Raw genomic sequence first — 20,675 nt, 5'->3', positions numbered from 1 at the left:
GTTATTGGTTGTCACTACCATTTTTTCTACAATTTCTGTTGGTATATATATCTTCTCTTTCTATAAGTGTTTTTGTTTTATGTCATCTCTTTTTATAATGATACCAGTGTCCAGTAAATTAGTTGTAAATGAATGCTAAAAAAAATCTTATGACATATAGTATTGTATGCACATAATGCCCGAACGGAATGCCTCACCAGAAAAGGGACTTTTGAATATACTTTTAAAAGTTACATAATAAAAAGTTTGAGTTAAAAAATCAGATAAACATTGAATCCACATGCTTGATCCAAAAGCTAGACACAATCGAGAGTAAGGTACACAAAAGTCGAGCAAACGTTTTTAGGTAGACTCTCTACTCTAGCATCAAACAATGTTTCTTTATTTTTAAATGTTCCAACAAATTATTACACAAAGTCTTAAGTAAACATGTCTTAATCTTACCTCTTCAATGCTATAGAAAGCGGATTATGAAAGAACAAGGATCTTATTAGTATTTTTTAAACACTGTTGTGGCAGTTTTTTCAACAATAAAAGTAGTTAATTAGTAAAAAATAGTTTCATTGTAATTATTTTTTTGGACTACTTTTAGCTTCAAGATAGGGTGTTTGAACAAATAAAGAAACTAAAATTAAAATACCACCCACCTTTGTATAAGTTCTTTATTTATTAATAATTCTAAAAGCCCGAATTCACATTACATTTCGTAGAACAGCAGTGAGGAAATGACTTCATTACAACTTTATATATTAATTATATGCTGTCTCATCGATGGTAAAGTATACTTGTTTGTAATAAGTTCTCAGTTACAGTATTTCAAAACATTTATCTGTAAAAACACTGTTACAGGCCTTAAATGTGACATTCTGAAATTTGTAAAATTTGCAAACAAGCATTCTCAATTGGTTTATCTTTACAAATGTAATTAGTACTTTTATTGGAGAAAAATTAGATGGATAATAATATATCGTAAATTTAATTCAGATCTAAAAAACTTGACATTATACAGCTAAAATATGCAGTTATAAATGAATCAATATGTATAACATATATGAATATTTTTTTTCAGTAGTTAAATTAAGATTTAACCCTGATTTTGTTCTAAATTGGACAGTCTGTAAAGTAAAAGTCTCTGAAATTTTTGTTACTCTACAAAAATTATATTTCGGATTATGCGACTTCTGTCTCGATTGGTTTTATTACCTTATTTTGTTTTTCATTTGGTTTTACACGCATATTTTATCATTAGATTGTTAGTTACCAATTAATTTCAGCGCTATAATGAAGAAGAGGTTTTATCATGCCCTATTAACTAAGTTAGTAATGATATCATGACTTGTTACCTTGTTTGACAAAAATTGCTGAAAAAGAGCATATATTGCTGAATGTTGTAAGTTCAACTGAGTACCCAAGGCACTGTAAAATGATGGAAATGCCTTAAAAGTGTTTTAGAACCTCTGGAAAAAAATGGGCAGGGGTTCCCCTATGCCCTGTTATTCCACTGGGTTTGAGGGGCATTTAGCCTAGTATACATTTACTCAAAAAGAACATAAAATGTAGTAAAACCATAGGTCTACAACTTTTACATTATCACCATTCTACTCAGAAGACAATTTTCGCTGCAAATACCAAGTATCGTTGAAATCAAAGCAAGTATAAAAATAAGCGGACAAACACTATTCTTACTAACGAAACTCAAAATTATTGGAATCCGAGCAACTGATGAGAATAATGTTTCAATACTGCCTCTCAACTCAAAATATCAGAAAACTGATGTCTGATTTCTATGTTCTATATTTAGTGGCGACATTCAGACGATCATTTCGTGCAAGATACCCTAAAAATCATGCTAAGTTTCATCCAAATTCATCGGTAGTTTCAGAGTAAAAGACGTTTGAAAAAAAATGCTAATGACGACGACGACAAACGACGATGAAGACGATGACGGACGCCAAGTCATGGCAATAGCTCACATGGCCTAAGGCCAGGCAAGCTAAATTTATGTTTGCGTCTATCGACTTAAAGATGCATAGATGTTAAAATAAGTTGAGACGCTGTGTTTCGACAAAAGTTTCACACAATCGTATACTCGATCATACTTGCACAGATGAAAAACAAAATGGAGAAACGTGGACCTACCTCATTTGGGCTGTTACAATAGTATTAATTTATATTAAAGCCATTCTTCAAAAGAAAAAAAACTATCAATATTGTATCTGAGGGGAAACTGCTGTCAAATATAGGGAATTAAATATATAAGCATTTTTATACTGTGCAGTTGTACAAAATTATACTGAATTGAATAACTACAAGTTGTATTTTTTGTGAAGTTCGATCGAAAATTTTAGAAAAAGGGAAATGGTGACAAATTGTTTTTCGTCCATACTAAATTAAATAGTAAGAATTAAAAACTACGGAAGAAATGCTTATTTCGTAAAGAAAGAACACTGTTAAATTCTTGTTTGGTTAAATACTTGCAAACAAATTTGGGTAAAAAAAGTATTTTATCATCCGATTACCGTAAACCAAGTTGAGTTAAATCAATTTTTTTCAGAATTTTCTCCAACCCATCAAAAGTGCAAGAATGTCATGCTGTGAGAAAAATGATATGTGGAGAATTTGAATTTGGAAATCATTGAAATAAACATAAAATAGCTGTTTATTTGTGCTAAACCTAAAATATTCGACTTAATATTGTTTATACTGTAATTTGTGTCCTCTCAATACATATAAAAAATTAAAGACTGGTCTTAAGATTTAAACGAATACTTATCGATTTAAATTCACAGACCATAATGTCGAACATAGTATTGCCTTTTTAAATATTTTCAAAAGCATTTGGAGTCGTATTCTCATATTTTCCATTCCTAATGAGGCACATTTTAAATTAATCTGAACGCTATTATACATTATAATTTTGTATGCTTATGTATGAAGGAATCAACATCTTTCAAATCATTAACCATTAGGAAAACCATTGACCTCTTAATTGAACTTCAAATGTCACTAATAAAAAAATAAATAATGACAAATCAAACGAATAAACACACCGATTTTGAGCCATTTTTTATATCATCTAAATATATATGACGTTACGCTTCGTCCGTGTAAGATCATACGTTATTTCTATTCTGTTAATGACCTTTTGTTTATTTGCACACTTAGTCACTGTTTAGCAAAACCTCTGACTGACACTAATTATCTGAGTTTTGAGCATATACATTTACTTATATAAACACCGTGATTGTATGCATGTGCTATCACGACTTATGCAAGAGTAATCAAGGGAACCAAGGTTATAGTAGTAATCAAAAGAATGTAATCCAGGGACAAGACCAGACATGGGAAACAGACATACACAACAAAGAACATCAAGTAACTAAAATCATACATACAAAGTAACAAATGCAAATGAGCAACTCGGACTCCACTAAAAACTGGGAGCAAGTACCAGGTGAACCAGTAGGGTAAGCATCCTCTATTTTTCTAGAAATACCCGCCGAGTTGCTCATAAAAAGTCAAGTCCAGGGTAGACAAACGAGGAAAGGAAAACTATGACAGTTTGAACAAATCAGTTTTCATGGCGCAGATGGATACACCGTAACGATCCACGAATTCATGATGACGACCATAAAACTTCTGTAGTGATGACTTCAATCTTGTAGCAACATACCCCTGTTCCAGAAGCCTATTTGTTACAATTCTAGCGCGATACAAAAAGTAGTCTCGGCAAGCTCTGGCATAATGTATGAGTTTTGAAATGAACACTCCATACGCAGGTGTTGTATGGATGTTGCCACAGATGAAAGGAAAGTTGACAATTCTGAATGATAAGTCATCACGTTTGTCGTAAAGTTTGGTCAATAGTTTTACACCATGACAATAAAAAAAACATGAATTCAACAATAACAAAAGATGTCGAATGCAAGGACATGTTAACTGTATTTTACAACCACGCCATTCGAAGATTTGCTACTTTGACCCCAAAAAAATTCGATGTAGAGTGATAACCATTCTAGGAGGCAAATAGGGATACAGGATAAAACAGTAAATTCGTATTTATTTAATAAAAAAAAACACACAAAAGTTAATCGTATTTTCACGTAATAAAAACAATATGAGGGTTTCGTCGACTAATGCATTCTTATAGGTTATGTATATATACCTAGGAATATTTGAAGGGTTTACTGGAATTAACCTGTCTATACATGAATCAATAATTAGCTTTTCGTTCTGAATATTTCAGGGAGTCAATAAGTTGCTTTGTCTCTGAGTATATATAAGAGTGTTAGTGTGCATTTTTTTCGCTGATAAATAGTTAAGTCTTCTAATATAGTGATGCTTAGGAGATCTATACCAGCTTTCCAATTCATTTTTTCTTTTATCATCAATGGTAAGATTGTCTGCTTAGAAAATTCTTTAAAATGAAAAATGGTTGTTGTCTTTAAGCTTTTTAATTAAATTGTCAATCCATGATGGTAGTGTATTTTACAGAAAGTAGCACTTAGTTAAATTTGCTCTTTTTGGCTGTCTCTTTTGTTATTATAACCTGCTTTTGAACCGTGCACTTATTTTGTTAAATACAATCTTTACTTAATAGTAATGCTCATGTCGTCCTTATGCAAAATTGGTGTTAGGAACATACTTCTACCAGTTTTTAAATCATACAAAATGTTATCCCTTTACATACGTTTAGATTTACAAATTTTAGTTTACAATGTCATATCTTATGTGAACATTGGACGATTTTACTCTTATGAAAAGATTTCTAATCGAATTACATTAGTGAATAAATACATTTCAAATACATATGCACACTTAAGCCCGAAAACAAGTCTTTTAAACTGTTTTGTTAACATTTGTTTTATTTTGTTAAGAGGCTAGCTTAAGATTTTCTCTATATTTCATTAAAAAATATTCAGATTTAAGTTGAAGGAGAATTTGGTACTGCCAGGACAATACACTTAATCTAGTAGTGTATAGTTTGAGATGAAAGAAAATCTTGCTTTCATTCCCATAAATAGTTGTCAAACAATTGAATAAATAATCGCGCTTGAATAATATAATAACTGTCGAAAGGTTGTAAATTCGTTTGCCTGTTTCTTTTTTTTTTTTCAAAATGCGCATAAGTCAGTCATGCAAATTTTCCTGGTTGTAGACGTCACAATGGTTTCATACATAATTGGAAATTAATTAAGTGTTTTTTCCCCAAAACATGTTGCCAAACGAATGTAATCCTTTTGCTTTTGTGTGTTTGTATGTTTGTTTTGCGTGCTCGTGTAGACTGGTTTTCATTTAAATATTTGGACATATTTTGAATTCTTAAAAACACTGCAGACGCATTTTCCAAGAAACGGTCGACAATCCAATGGGAAAAAATGTGTTCTCTTTCTACTTGCTGATCTATTTATTCCTTCACTCTTACGATGCTGACTGTACAGCTTATCTGATCTAAAGAAGGAACATCATGTAGCTAGATCTTAATTCAGTTTCCGCCATATAAATGACATATTATCGTTAAATAAATCGGGGATTTGATATATTGGATCTACCCCAAAGCACTTGAGATAAAGGGCACTACAGACACTGTGATGTCAGCTTTATATCTTGACAAACAATTTGAGATCGATGGTAAAGGAAAAATATTGACCACACTATACGACAAACGCGATGACTTTTCACTCCGTATTGTCAACTTTCCTTTCATCTATGACAACATTCCTGTGAAAGTAATGAAAAAGTTAAAAATGTTTGTTTAACCATTTTTCCTTTACATAGAAAATAGTTCTAGAAACATGTTTTAAGGTGTATCATGCTCGGTAACCTACAACGTTCTTTCGACAAAAACGGATTTCGCAACAGCAAAACAGAGATGTTTAGACGCGGGAATGGAGCTAGCCACTATAAAGGATAATGCTGCTAATACAGAGGCTGCATCATACATAAACGGTGGTGGCGTGTAAGTAATAAAAGAGTTCATGAACAATTTAAACCTATATAATTATTAGTATATTTTTGTACGATTTGTTTTCACTACCTGTCTCAACTCATTTTACATTATATTAGAATTTGAAGATGTTGAACAAGGTGCATTAAAAAACTTTGCACTTTTAAAAAGAATCCAAATGGGTACGAATCTAGGGTGATAAAGTCTAACCATTTTTCATTTCTTTGTTTAAATATATAAGACCTCCCTATGTATTTTGTCCTAAGCTGCTGATGAGATGTATTTCAAAATATGAGTTGCATTTTTATTAAGCAATCACAGCATCGAAATTGCTGCTTGTGGACAAAATATCCCCGAGGGTAATAGTTAAACTTGTCTAAAAATGAGTGGAACTATTTAATTGTATGAAAACTACTCAAATACCTGATCATGACCTCCTGACATCAAAATCCCGACAGGCGAAAATATCTTTTTAAGAAAGTCGCCGTTTCTTTCAAAATGGCCGCCAAAATCGTTAAAATCTCAATATTATTCAATTTTTATTAAAATTGATTTCTGGTGTCAACATGGCATCCTAAATTTAATGGAGGCATCAGAGTTTGTCAAAACGCCGCTTTTGTTTTCAAAATGACCGCCAAAATAAGTAAAATTTCTAAATTGTTGGATTTTAATTAAAATTGATTCCAAGACAAACATTACATTCTAAATTCAATCGTGGCTTCAGAATTTGCCTTAGTCCGTCTATTTGCCGGTTTTGGTGACCTTTGTGTTTTCCTTGCAAACTCAGTTTCACTTAATGTTTAAGTTTAATTTCACATCAAAAGTAATGCCATATTTCTGTTTGAAAGACCTGGAGAAATGTGGGTTGGAATGTATTGGGATGGTGATATCCAAAACTTTCGATGGTCCGACAATGATGCTGAAGTGGTTGAAGATATAAATTGGGATCCTGTAGAGCCTAACTGCATGACACCATTTCCTGACCCTTGTTATTATGGTTCCCCGAATCAAAATTGTGTCCGACTGACAACGAGTTATGTATTCAAAACAATATATTGTGACAGCTTGTACTATCCACTGTGCAAAAGCGGTAAGTAGTAAAACAACTCATTTTATTCTGTTGAGAGGTTGACAAATAGAGTGTTCCTTCTTTTTTATTTAAAAACCCGATATAAGTAAATAATGTTTTTAGGTTTTTAACGAGTTTTATGTATAGTGCCATCATTGATGACAAAAAGATCACGACGAATCATGTGTCAGAAACATCAACTAAGAACATACACACATTTGACAAGCCTTCCAAATATGTAAATTAAAATTCATATCCGCCCAATCTGTTTTTTAATTCTTTGGCTAATCCTTATAGAAGGACATTTCGTCATTTAAAATTGTAATATTTTGTAAAGTGAATGTCTAACTTAAATACACCAGTTGACGAAAAAGCAACAAGACATAGACAAACGAAAACGAAAACAACAAATATCTAACTGAACAACATACGCCATCCAATAAAAACCCACGTACAAAACTAACAGTAAATTGTGATACAATTTTTTATAATAAGTTTCAGAGCCGACGACTTCCGATAGCGAGCAAAGTACCAAATCTTTACCATGCACTACATGTGAAGCTTGCAAACCTTGTGCAACCTGTGAACCTTGCAATACATATAAACCTGAAACCCCTACTATACAAAGTTTAACTTGTGAACCATGTGAACCATGTGGAAAAGGTACATCATACTTACCTATAGAAACGACGGTGGTTCCACCCTGTGACTGTAACAAACAAAATGCACTAGTAACTTCGAACACCTCCTCAAATATTGTATTGTACAAAGTCGAAAAGAAGAAGACAGGGTCATATCATCGACAGCTAACCTCAGCTATCGACGACAGGTTCTCTGCTAAAGTGCTTGGATACACTGGTGTTATAATCCTAGTTACATTTGCAACCCTGTTCGTTCTGGTTGATGTGATTAACTTTTGGAAGTTGAAAGATGAGAAAAACAACATATCTTAAACATATCGCTTGTGCACTTAAGTTTCAGAGAATATTTTGCAATGAAAACAATTTATTAATGAACCCAATATATATGTTATGTACTTATGTGCTTATGAAGAAGTACTAGTTGTACATGTACTGCCAGGGAAATTTATGGCATTGAAGCTAAGAAAAATCGTCAAAAATTCAAATATAAATAGTAATCGAAATACATCAAACCAAAAATCAAACCAGAACAATTAAAATTCAAAACAAAAGTTAAAACTCTTAATATCTATATTGATCTACATTTCACAGTAATTTGTCTATCAGATGCAATTGACCAGTGCCTTTTTAAACAAATTAAATTACTAACACGACATGGCAATTGTGGTCCAGTGAGAAAAAAAACCAAAACTCTTAAATTTGACTTTCTCTTAATCCTTGATTTAATCTTTGAATTATAAAAATGGATCCGGATTTGCCAAAACTCTGATTTCTTATTTAAGGGACAGATCTTTTTGATACAGAAATACCAAAATCATCAGCGTGTTGTGATTGACTGAAATTATAACCATCTCCTGGTTTTAAATAACACTTCCTGTAATATTTCACATCGGTTGTTTGAGATTTATCCATACGGGGACGGGTTGAATGAAAATATAGTTATTTAAAAACTTTTTTACATGAAACTTTGTGCGGTAAATATATGGAAATCTATTTATTTGAAAAGCTTCTGTCAATGGGGAGATAATTTAGGGAAGATTATGCAATCGTAATATTATTGGAATTTTAGTAAGACATCACACGATCCCCTATTTTCTTTTTGAAATAGATCCTTGTTTTTTGTTTTTTTGTTTTTTTTTGTTTTTTTTTTGTTTTAATATAATTCATTAGATTAATTAAGAAATCCAACAAATATATTAAGTATGATCTACCTAAGACTAACCAAATAACCTTACTAATACTAATACTGATTTCTTTACGTAAAAGTATTTCCATGAATTAAGCATTCAAATGGGTTTTTTATGACAAGGACCTGCAGAATACTTGTTAAACACCTGCTATTTGTTTCACGTAATATACGTGAATGGAAATAGTTAAAATGTTAAAGAGACAAAGAAATAAGAATAATATTTTAATTAATTTTATAAAATTTTTTTTTTTTTTTTCAACTTTCTTTCAAACTGGTTTATATTCGATTTTGTGCGTCAAATTTCTTGAGATTTAAGTTTTCAAATGATATTGATATTTGAGGTGGTTTTTCAATTTAACAAAAAAAATAATAAAAATAAAATAAAATAAAATAAAATAAATAAACTTACCCGTGTTTGCTTTCATGTTATTTCCACGTTAATTTATGTGTTTTATTTCGAAACAACATTATTTATATATTGTATTTTCATTAAAAAAAATGCATAATAAGGTTCAAATCATGCCTTTCTTTTTTGTTTTTTTTTAATTAATGTTTTTAACAAGAGGAATGAAAGAAAAACTGGCTCGGACGTCGCCCAGTATAAAAAGGTCCGAACCTGACAGCAGATCGGACACTCTGTTGCCTTGTAAGTATGTCACGATGACTTAAGTTGCAAATCAACAAACTTAATATATGGATTAGAATGCAACTTATGTGGTTTAATATATGTCGGAGAAACGCAAGAACAATTAAATAAAAGAATGTGCGGTCATCGTTCGGGAATTAACACCACCAAATTCCCGACAGTTTATCAATACTTTAATCAACAAGATCATTCAATCCTCTCCATGAATTTTCGTATTTTAGAAATTTTAAAATTTAGAAAAAATTTATCATCCTACGAACAGTCCCGTTCTAAGTAAAAACTATCGTAGGGAAAGAGAGGAGTACTGGATACGCAGACTAGGTACTGCAATACCTTACTGATGCAATGACAACATTAAAAGTATAGGAAACCTTTCAAGCCAATATAACAATAGCATAAATGTGATGAATTTATTTGACAAAAATCCAAGACAGAAAAGGAGTCATGGCCATCGCCACTATACGTCACCTAAGTTACATTATGTCTCCATAGTTGGTTTCCTTCCATTCATACAAAAACCTCTTGGACTTAATCACATTAGAACCAAACTTTATTCTTTACCTCTAACTCTACTTCACTCCCTTTACAAAACAAGTCTTGACACTCCTGTTTCTGACCCCACCTCATCATTATACAGACTTGTTGCCATCATTTTGAATATTGGTTTCCACAGACTCTTTAAACCAGTTTGTGTGAAAAGTCAAGATAAAGAAAAACGATCATTTCTTCCACTACCGTTTGTCACCAAAGGTATAGATGCAATTAATTTGGCTAATATCCTCCATCACAAAAACGTTACCAACAAAAGTCCCCCATATTTCAAAAACAAATCCATACAAATTATTTCATATTCCTATACTTCACCCATCGCATCAAAAATTTTCAATTATAAAAGGCTATTGCAGAACCTCGAGATTGAGGACTTCAAGGCTAAACCACCTGACTGTTCTCGCAAAACCTCGCCATTCAAATATGGTCCTTCTGGTCACGTCGTTACGGGAGATTTAACCATTATCGAAAACGAATCTCTGCGTAATATCCTCTCTAAAGGTCCCAAGTACCGTGAACCACGCTCCATAAATTGGAATTATAACTTTAAAGTTCTTATGGATGCCGTCGAGGACTATGCAAGAAAATGGATAAAACGAGAACAAGAAGACATTGATTCTCTGTCAGAGTGGTTAAAGGCCGTGAGGTCTTTAATTTTGAAACGAATGAAAGTTTTAATTAGGTCAATGAGTGACAAGGCTACATCAGTTTCAAAGACCCCGATGAAGCAAAAACATTGTCTACTATACATGACAAATATGTTGTTCCAGCAGACAAAGCCCAAAACAACATTGTTTTTGTCTGCAAAACGTTTTATATCCAATGTTTATTATCAGAGGTAGACGTAGCAAATAAAAGCAATGATAAGACCTATACTGCTACCACTCTCTCCAAAAAGAGATTGTGGAAAACTATAAATCTGTGCTATCCTCTTTTGGTCTCTCTACCAAGGACGATGATTGTGATTTACCGTCTATGTACTGGATTCCTAAACTTCACAAGAATCCATACAAACAACGTTTCATAGTTGGATCTGCAAAATGTACCACCAAACCTCTTTCAAAACTTTTAACTTCTATACTCACAACTGTCAAAGAGGGTCTGCAGTCCTACCACAACACTTGTTACTCCCGTAGTGGTATTAATTCAATTTGGATCCTGAAAACTATTGACCAAACTTCACGACAAACGTGATGACTTTTCATTCAGAATTGTCAACTTTCCTTTCATCTGTGGCAACAGCGTATGGAGTATTCATATCACAACTCATACGTTATGCCAGAGCTTGCCGAAACTACGCAGACTTTTTGTATCACGCTAGAACTCTAACAAATAGGCTTCTGGAACAGGGGTATGTTGCTACAAGATTGAAGTCATCACTACAGAAATTTTATGGTCGTCATCATGAACTCGTGGATCGTTATGGTGTATCCATCAGCACCATGAAAACTGATTTATTCAACGGGTCATAGTTTTCCTTTCCTCGTTTGTCTACCCCGGACTTGACTTTTTATGAGCAACTCGGCGGGTGTTTCTAGAAAAGCAGAGGACGCTTACCCTACCGGTGCACCTGGTCCATGCTCCTAGTTTTTAGTGGAGTCCGAGTTGCTCATTTACTTTTGTTACTTTGTATGTATGATTTTAGTTACTTTATGTTCTTTGTTGTGTATGTCTATTGCAGTCATATTAGATGTATTAAGCACATATACAGCTGTTATTACTACGATTTTTTTATTAATCAACACAAGAAAATGAAGAACAAGTTTATTTAAATTACCAATTTAGCAAAGTTGATTAATATCTATGGTCTGTTGTGAGATTAACCATACTTCTTTTTTGTTTGACGTCTTGTTTCCCTTGTTTATTTTTTTAATGTGTATTTATTTTTATTCGGTTCGCTACATTGTGTATGTAGATCGTCTATGTTTCATGTGTTTATGTTTATGTCATGTTAATGTTTGCGTAATTGAATCATCCCACCGCTGACGCGTCGGTATTTTTGGCCGATATCCTCCTACAATAAGGAAAATCAAATACTATACCACTATTTACTACCAGAACTTTTTACAGCGCACCTTTAGTACCTTTACATTTTTATGTTTGTCCAACGTATATTAGGACAAATTTAATTACTGAAATATTGATGTTTCTTATTTTAATTCAATACTAATTGCTGATTTGAAACTATTTGAATCGAATATTTAAAAAATTGAAATATCGACTTTTCTGTATAAATAGCAGTATTGAATGTATACTTTCTCTGTTAATTCAAATACAAGTTCCCATTTGGCCCATATCGTGAATAGTTCGTATATTTGCATCATATAATTCTAAACAAAACTGTGAAGTACGCTGTAATTTTTATATGATCATCTCAGTTCTTGACAAAATTTGTGATGAACATGGAATATTATTTACTCAAAAGAACGTCGCTGAACCTGTCTAACTTTTTGTTGCCCTGGCTATCAGTTTATTGAGAAACGAAAAGAATGTATTAATTTTGAAAAAAGACAATAGCAATTTCAAAGAAAAAAAGCTACACTTCGTTATTGGCTAAAGTCATTTTTATTGCACATAAAGACACAGTGCATTATTGTATCCTAATTGATTTGGTCTTTTTTTTCACTTCATATCGCAGATATTCGTCTTAAACGTGCCAGTGCAAGCCAAAAGAAAGAAACAAAATTTATTTTAATGTATAGTGGTACCAGGTATTTGACATGTCATGAAATGCAAAAAAGAAAATGCACCGCTAAGACACTTTTTTACCAGTTTAATTATTTGTGTCAGCAACAAGTTTTTTTCGATTTGAAAAGACATAGACTTAGAACACATGCCTTTTACTAATAGTAAACCAGGTGTCGAAAGAAAAAGTTCTTAAGAGAGTTAAGCTGTGGTAAATTATAAGTGAGCAAAAGATTGAACATTCTGGCAGGAAAACCCGTATCTTTCACAAAGTCCTGTTATAAGTATACAGTTTGTGATTGGATACTGGGATAGCTTTCGACTTGAAGCCTGTCAGGTAATGTGAAACTCTTGGCGGAAAAGAGAGGATATTTAAATTTCACTGCACCGGCCACCTGGTGGAATAGCATTGGCTATAGCGTTTTGTTCTACCCTCTTCGTATACCAACCTGACATATTTCATATTGAAATGGTTTGCTGGCTGTTTTAAGTTTCCCGTTTAAAATGAACTAGAACAAATTAGGGCATTTCGGATAAGTATGAGTGTTTGTAAAGACATCCTAATATAAGTATATATATATATATATATATATATATATATATATATATATATATATATATATATATATATATATATATATATATATATATATATATATATATATATATATATACACTTATATTATATTATATTATATTATATATATATTGATTGAGTGTGAGTTTACATGATAAACATTACTATCAAAATGTTGTCAATCTAACTTCTAGTTAGTTTGGTTCCCCTCGTTCACTTTATGTTCCTTTCTAGTCTACTGGTAAAACAAAATGCTGTTTGCAGTATATAGCATCATGTGAAAGAACAATATTACGGATTGCTTTGTAAAGCGTTCTTCGCTGAGGTATATCACGATCGGTTACTGCATGCATATTTTTTAAATTGCCAAGACTTCATTACGGTCGGCATTCCAATGGGAACAAATTGTGCTCCTCGACTTGCTGACCTTTTCCTTAACTCTTATGAGGCTGACTTTACAGCTGATCTGATCCGAAAGCAAAAATGTCGTTTAGCTAGATCATTAAATCTCAGTTTCCGCTATAAAGATGACGTATTGTCTTTAAACAATCCTAATTTTGGGTATTTGATACATCGCATCTACCCCAAAGAACTTGAGATAAAGAATACTACAGACACTGTGTAGTCAGCCTCATATCTTGACCTACACTTAGAAATCGACGGTAAAAGAAAACTATTGTCCAAACTTAACGACAAACGTGATGACTTGTCATTCAAAATCGTTGTCAACTTTCCTTTCATCTGTGGCAACATCCCTTCGGCACCTGCGTATGGAGTGTTCATATCAAAACTCATTTACTTTTGTTACTTTGTATGTATGATTTTAGTTACCTTATGTTCTTTGTTGTGTATGCCTGTTTTCCATGTCTGGTCTTTGGCCCTGGATTACATTTTTTATTACCGCTATAACTTTGGTTCCGTAGATTACTTTTTTATCAAATTATATCTTGCTCTGGAGAGATACGACGAGCAACTTTTTTGGCGATATGACATGGAGTCTTTGTTCATCATGAGGCACAAAAATATATTATAGCGATAGGGGGTCAAAGAGAAACGGATAAACATAAGATTATAAGAAGAATATTAATTTGTACTTAGTAGTCTTAGTACTAGATGTCGAATGTTTATTGACTATTATAATATGAAATTAAAACGTATCATGCTTAGATTTAATCCGAGTGATATAAAACTCACTTGATAAAAATAAGCGGATATTCAAATAAAAACACAAAAATTCGAAGTTTTTTTGCAAACTAAACAAACAAACCCAGCAGAAAAAATAGTACACAACATATCATTGGCACAACGCAACAACACGTGAGTGTAATTTTGACTAATCGCACTAGTTATTGACTGGCCACAATATGTGGTAGATTATACACCGAGCACGTAAAATTCCGCATTTATTGAATAGCTTGTACCACCGATATTGACCTTTTTGTTTACTAATGAAAAATACTTCTTAACATTACATAAAGTTAAGAGTTCATTCAAAAGGTACCTGAGTACAAAATCTATACATTTAAACCCACTGTGGTTGATGAAAATGAATGCGTTTCATACAATGGATGAAACTTGTGTTAAAATTAGCACAAAAATACGGTCTGCAAAACTTCGTCAATACGTTCTGCATGACAATATTAAATTCAAATTACAGCTTCATGTAATCCTTAATGCTTACTTTGAAAAGCTCTTATATCAGTTAATAGCATATTTTCATAATCAAAATTGATTTTTAACAGCCTATATTTGTAGAAGAAAACAGGACGCCCTCACAAAACGCAAAATACGCAAAATGTGAATACAATACGTTTGTACGATAATTTTAATTTAAAAATAAAATGATTTGATATATATATAAAGGTCTGAAATATTCCCAACGATGTTAGAACTGTCGAATTTGCGATGCCAATGTTTGGTCGTTCCCTCCGCGGGACTCGAACTCGTACCGCTGTGACATCTATGACAACAACGCCTTCTCTGTATCAATTTGATCCGATGGAGCAGTGTAACGAATAAAGTCATCACATTCTGAGAAGTTTATATATATTAGCGGTCCCATTAGCACAAAGAACAATTTACAAATAGCAATCATTATTCATTATTTCGGGTGAAACTGAGTAATTTTTAACCAACGACTGCTATCGAAAACAGAATTTGGTAAGAGGTCTTATGAGACGCATTTCTTTCATCTCCTTAATCCGATACTGATTTCTTTGACATAAGTACTTATATTTCTGAAGCACTCGAATAAATGTTTTATGACAGGGACTTGTAAAGTACTCATAAATCACCTGTTAAAAATCATACCAAAAATGATCAGATCAAGCCAGGCTATTACCATTTTCAAGTCAAGCCAATAACAAATTCATACTTTGCAAAACTAAAATTTAGGCCAGGCCAAATCAAGCAAGGCCAAAATTAAGGACAGGCCAGGCCTTAATAATGATGTCAGCCTATGTTTTATATTATGACATTTATTCACCTAATTTTATGGACGAAGATGCTTAGATGTGGCTAATGGAAAATGCTATTTTTAATTAAAAAAAATAGATGTTATTTATAGAAACTTTTTTTTATAGAAAATGATTTTTTCAGGTATTTTTTATTACAATTGTAATTTTTAATTTGCTAGTAGTTTATAGTGATAAAACACGGAAATGTTAAATATGAGGGTTCCAACTTCTGGGCCATAATTTTCTAAATTTTGATGAAACGTTTGCACAACAACTACAAAATTTTTGAACCATGATGTGCCAAAGATTGTTTCATATCTTGTTTCTAGAGAAGAGGTACATATATCTTTTAGCGGGGTTTTCCTAGTTTGTTTATCATTTTTGAATCAATTGAACAATTGTTGTGCTTATTTCAATTCATTTATTGTGTAGGCTAAAGTATATCAAATGTATCGAAAGCCAAACGTACAAGTGTAAATCGATGAAGCTCATTTTATCATTATAGAGACCAAAATGAGTTGAATCGATTTATTGTATCTCACTTATGGTATATATATATATATATATGTCCTACAATAAGAATACCGTCGATTACATCAACATAACATTAATTAACCTTTTTTCAAATAGAGATTTTTTTCCATTTATTTATAAATTAAGAAGTGCAGCCTTAAAAACATACTCATTCAATGAATTAATAAATATATGCTCTTATATTCTAAACACACTTTATTTATCCATGGAGATAACGTTCCAAAGGTATATAAGAATCCGTTATCAGAAAAGATATTAGGTTTTACAACTTAGAAATTGGACAAGGATTTAAGATACCATGATTTCGAATCCGAATAAAAGAAGCATTATATTCGTCATCATCATTTTAATTCATGGTAAGAATTTAGTCGGAAGCTCTTCTCAGTTGTAACGCACTAGGTTAAATATTAATTCATTCTGGAAATGATTAGTAAGGAAAAGAGTTTTGATCATTTGCATTTTATGTTATTGTTTACTATTGTTAAGCTTTAGCATATGGAATAAATAAAGTTTTCAAAAGTCTTCCCCACCTACTTTAATCAGCCTACACTTTTTTGCATAAGTTTCAAGTCCATTCCATATTTTCAGGCATTTCCAGTACAACGATATATAAACTCTTGACAACTGAAACAGATTACTACACCGCTAGGGGAATGTGTGCAGATGAAGGAATGCAGTTGGCTACTGTAAGGGACTCAACAACGTATAACGAGATCAAAAAATATCTCGGTAGCCCGTAAGTTGATTTTGCCAATATCATCATAACCAAACTTGGAAATTATACTCTTACCTTTTGTATCAGTATTCTTTATCTTTATTCTTTGCTGCGTATTGTTACCCTGTTCAGATTTTCTTCTGGATTGTTCAATTTGTTTGATGTACTCTGACAAATATATATGTAAAAGATGATACTATAAGTGGACGAATATGAAGTTTGTTTCACACTGAAATAAAGGGATAGATAGAAAATCGCTTTCGTCCTCACTTTTATAGTTAAGGAAGGAATATCACTCTGAATATTTTATCAGTTCGAATGCTGATATCCAACAACAAGTTATTGCATTTTCTAATTCGTTACACATAATCATTGTTGAAATATTTACACAAAACAAATGAGTGTGGAGAAGAAGTTGAATTATTTTCATATTTGGTAATGTTATGTTTACTTATCATGAAATTTAACATTTGTCAATAAACTATATGGATGGAGATACAGTAAACGACTGTGTAAAAACGGTTTCTTTCAAAGTTTGAATATATAAAGAGTTATGTTATTGCAAAAAATATACAAGCTTATGTTTCTTTTAAACCTTTAGATACGCTTATATCTGTGTTGACCATGTTTGGATAATATTTTTTTGTTCTACAGAACTGGAGATATGTGGATTGGAATGTATTGGGATGGATCTTCACAAAAATTTCGCTGGGCTGACAACAACGAACAAGTCATTGAACCCTTGACTTGGGCAAATTCAGAACCGAACTGCATGACCCCATATCACGAGACTTGTACGAAAGGAGGCCCAAATCAAAACTGTGTGCGTCTTAATAAAACATTCGAATTTCAAACGATTTATTGCATGGATGCTGGATGGCAGTACCCCGCATTGTGCCAAAGTAGTAAGTTTATATTTCATGTCCGCTTAATACATTTCTTTTCGTCTTGTTAGTGTATAACAGTAGAAAGTCTTTTAAAATGTTTTACTCCTAACAAAACAGGTTAGAGGCAGTACAAATAAAGTAGTACATCAGATAAATGTTTTTTAGCTTTGCCTATGGGGGACACGGCTATTTTGTTATTTAACCATTGAAATAGCCGTTGTGAGAATCACAACTTTAAAAACTGGGTATACTTTGTTTAAATAAAGGCACAAATTTTGTTATTTATGTTCTGATGTAAGCTCAATCGAACATAAATCATTTATAAATAAAACACAAACACTTGTATTGGGACAACAGCTCGCCTGGACAATACAGTAAAGCTTATTTATTTTACATAAAAAATGTCTCTGTATGACCCAAGACGTTGCAGCAATCTTAAATCGCATTCTACAAAAGAAATTCATATTATTGCAATATGAACCAACATCAACGTCAAGTCAACAATCAAAAAGATACATACACATAGACTAAATATAATTTATAACCTATTTACAACAATTGTTCTAAAACCATATAATAGGGTGGGTGAGAGGGTGAAAAACTGAAGTTTACTGTCCGAGAGACGAGCGTCGAACAACTTAAATGTACTTCGTTTACTGTCACGGTTCTTGTCGCTATTAATATATCCGTGAACTTACTAAACGAGTAAACCTTAAGTCACATGATGTTGAAATCAACATCAATAACATAAACAAGCACACATGTTTTATGTAACTTCAATCAAATGCACGTAACATTTATAAATACATTGGGTTAAGAGTTATACGACATAAATTTTAACGATGAAAATCGTATCACATTAATAAAAAATAAAACACGTACTGGTTGATGGATCAGTTTTCATTCAATTTCTACATTCTGGTGGCTTTGAATAAACATATGGGATATTCAATGAATAGTTTTGATATTTTGGTTAACATAGAGGTTAATTCTTGAACTATTTGTGTATCGTTTATTTCAAATGTTGTTATAAAATTAGCGTTGGTTTCTTTCGTATACCGAAACGACCAGCGGTTCTCAATGCATTAATGGAGAAGTAATCAAGGAAACAAAGAATCTAGGGGAAACCAAAAGAATGTAATCCAGGGAGAAAGACCAGACATGGAAAACCGACATACTCAACAAAGAACATAAAGTAACTGAAACAATACATACAATGTAACAAAAGTAAATGAGCAATGCATATTTGATATTCTTATCAATTATACTTCACTCTTTTAGGAACAACATCTGGAGTCTTTTCAGGGGACACTGTTACTTGTGAACCGTGTTCAACGTGTGAACCATGTTCTGTTTGTTCCTGTAAATCATGCGAACTATGTCCGACATTTAATTCTGGATTTTCTAGCGTTCCAAATCCAACGTGCCCACCATGTGACCCATGCGAACAATGTGCGTCCAGTTTTCCTTTACAGACAGCAAGTCCTCCCTGCAACTGCAACATGCAAATAACTTCTGCGGCTATAAACCAATCTTTGTATGACAATGTATTGTACAGAGTCGAAAGGAAGAGGACAGACTCATATCACAGACGTATAACCTCAGCTAAAGATGACAGGTTTTCCGCCAAAGTCATTGGTTATACAGGTGTAATAATACTTATCACATTCACATCATTATTTGTTTTGGTTGATTTGACGAACTTATCAAAATATAAAAGTCAGGCTGGATACTAAAGTTCCAATCAATCCATCTGAAATAGTTTTGTTTCAACTACGAGTACCACTGTACATTTGAATCCAAAATTGCAGCATATACGAGTACCGCTTGAATTTGAATCCAACATTGCAGCATATGGACCGAATAGAACAATTGATGAATCTAAATTCAATTAGATAGGTTTTGAGAGACAAATGTCGTTGACAGCCATTTTCTCATTAATCTGTCAATGAGTTTCAATAGAGAAGATAACAAATTATTTCACCTTTCAAACAAGAACTATCTTTAAAAAAAAATAGCCGACGCAGTAAAATTTGTTCTTTTTACTTATAATTTTCTACATTGCATTCAGAAATTAACACATGACACGTAATTTCAGTTTTCGATACGGCCATAGATTTGTAACAATTTATTTTACATAAATAGCTATGCAGATGGCTGAAGGTTGCATTAACTATATCCCACAAACGTTTTGGTTGGTATCAGAGTATTTATTCTGTCTATATATACGGAATTGGTTGATAATAGCAAGCATTATCACATGCCATGATATGATATTTTTACTTTACATGTATTTCGTCATTTGTTATTAATAGTAGGAGCATTTATATCAGAACCCATGTTCTTATTGAATTATAACATTACATCCATAAAACGCGTGAAATAGTGCTTAAACATATAATTTGTGGTGAATCATTGGAAAATGCTATTTTAAAACAGTGAAATCTGTCTTAAGTGACTTTCGAATAAAGAACAAAATTTTGGAAACCAGATGGTCTTTATATATAGGTTAATTTCACATAGAGTACACTACATAAGAATATTCGAATCATAGTCTTTAAACGCAGGCCGCATACCCTACCGGTGCACCTGGTCCATGTGGAGTCCGAGTTGCGCATTTGAAATACAGAATGTAATACTTAAATTTTCGGTCTGACGGCCTCAGAGGCAAAAATTTCTAAAAGTGAAGACTGACACAGAAACACTGTTGACCTAGACTGAAGAGACAAGGTGCTTTCAAAATTGATTTTGATAAAGATTGTTCACTTATTTATTATTCC

At 32.4% G+C, this 20,675-nt stretch overlaps 2 protein-coding genes across 5 annotated transcripts; both read left to right on the top strand.

Moving 5' to 3' along the window:
- Positions 1-718: 718 nt before the first annotated feature.
- On the top strand, positions 719-9,318 carry LOC148609846 (uncharacterized). 4 transcript variants are annotated; one of them, XM_088540646.1, is made up of 4 exons: positions 719-774; positions 5,806-5,959; positions 6,796-7,037; positions 7,512-9,317. In XM_088540646.1, exons 1-4 carry the CDS (start codon positions 726-728, stop codon positions 7,967-7,969), a joined length of 903 nt encoding a protein of 300 aa, XP_088396772.1. In that variant the 5' UTR covers positions 719-725; the 3' UTR covers positions 7,970-9,317. The 4 variants fall into 4 exon arrangements, with proteins under 4 accessions (XP_088396772.1, XP_088396773.1, XP_088396771.1 ...); XM_088540647.1 differs by lacking the exon at positions 719-774 and adding an exon at positions 4,315-4,393 and having other exon boundaries at positions 7,518-9,318; XM_088540645.1 differs by lacking the exon at positions 719-774 and adding an exon at positions 4,315-4,393 and having other exon boundaries at positions 7,512-9,316.
- Positions 9,319-16,465: 7,147 nt separating this feature from the next.
- On the top strand, positions 16,466-20,334 carry LOC148609845 (uncharacterized). Its single transcript, XM_088541497.1, has 4 exons — positions 16,466-16,649; positions 16,882-17,029; positions 17,663-17,913; positions 19,177-20,334. The coding sequence occupies exons 1-4, from the start codon at positions 16,592-16,594 to the stop codon at positions 19,629-19,631; spliced, it is 912 nt and encodes a 303-aa protein (XP_088397623.1). The 5' UTR covers positions 16,466-16,591; the 3' UTR covers positions 19,632-20,334.
- Positions 20,335-20,675: the final 341 nt, after the last annotated feature.

Source organism: Perna viridis, chromosome 8, assembly GCF_037379345.1.
Source record: "Perna viridis isolate PV_CMFRI_1.1 ecotype Kerala chromosome 8, ASM3737934v1, whole genome shotgun sequence".
NCBI lineage: Eukaryota > Metazoa > Mollusca > Bivalvia > Mytilida > Mytilidae > Perna > Perna viridis.
The sequence above is the reverse complement of the archived record's forward strand: the minus strand, read 5'-3'. Positions and strand labels throughout refer to the sequence as shown.

Bases quoted from the DNA above. Each gene is read 5' to 3' on its own strand.
- LOC148609845 (XM_088541497.1), top strand. From the start codon at position 16,592: ATGATTTCGAATCCGAATAAAAGAAGCATTATATTCGTCATCATCATT. The intron at 16,650-16,881 runs GTAAGAATTTAG...CCATATTTTCAG, and splicing joins CATCATCATTTTAATTCATG to GCATTTCCAGTACAACGATA. The intron at 17,030-17,662 runs GTAAGTTGATTT...TTTGTTCTACAG, and splicing joins AAAAAATATCTCGGTAGCCC to AACTGGAGATATGTGGATTG.
- LOC148609846 (XM_088540645.1), top strand. From the start codon at position 4,339: ATGCTTAGGAGATCTATACCAGCTTTCCAATTCATTTTTTCTTTTATC. The intron at 4,394-5,805 runs GTAAGATTGTCT...ACATGTTTTAAG, and splicing joins TTTTTCTTTTATCATCAATG to GTGTATCATGCTCGGTAACC. The intron at 5,960-6,795 runs GTAAGTAATAAA...TCTGTTTGAAAG, and splicing joins TACATAAACGGTGGTGGCGT to ACCTGGAGAAATGTGGGTTG.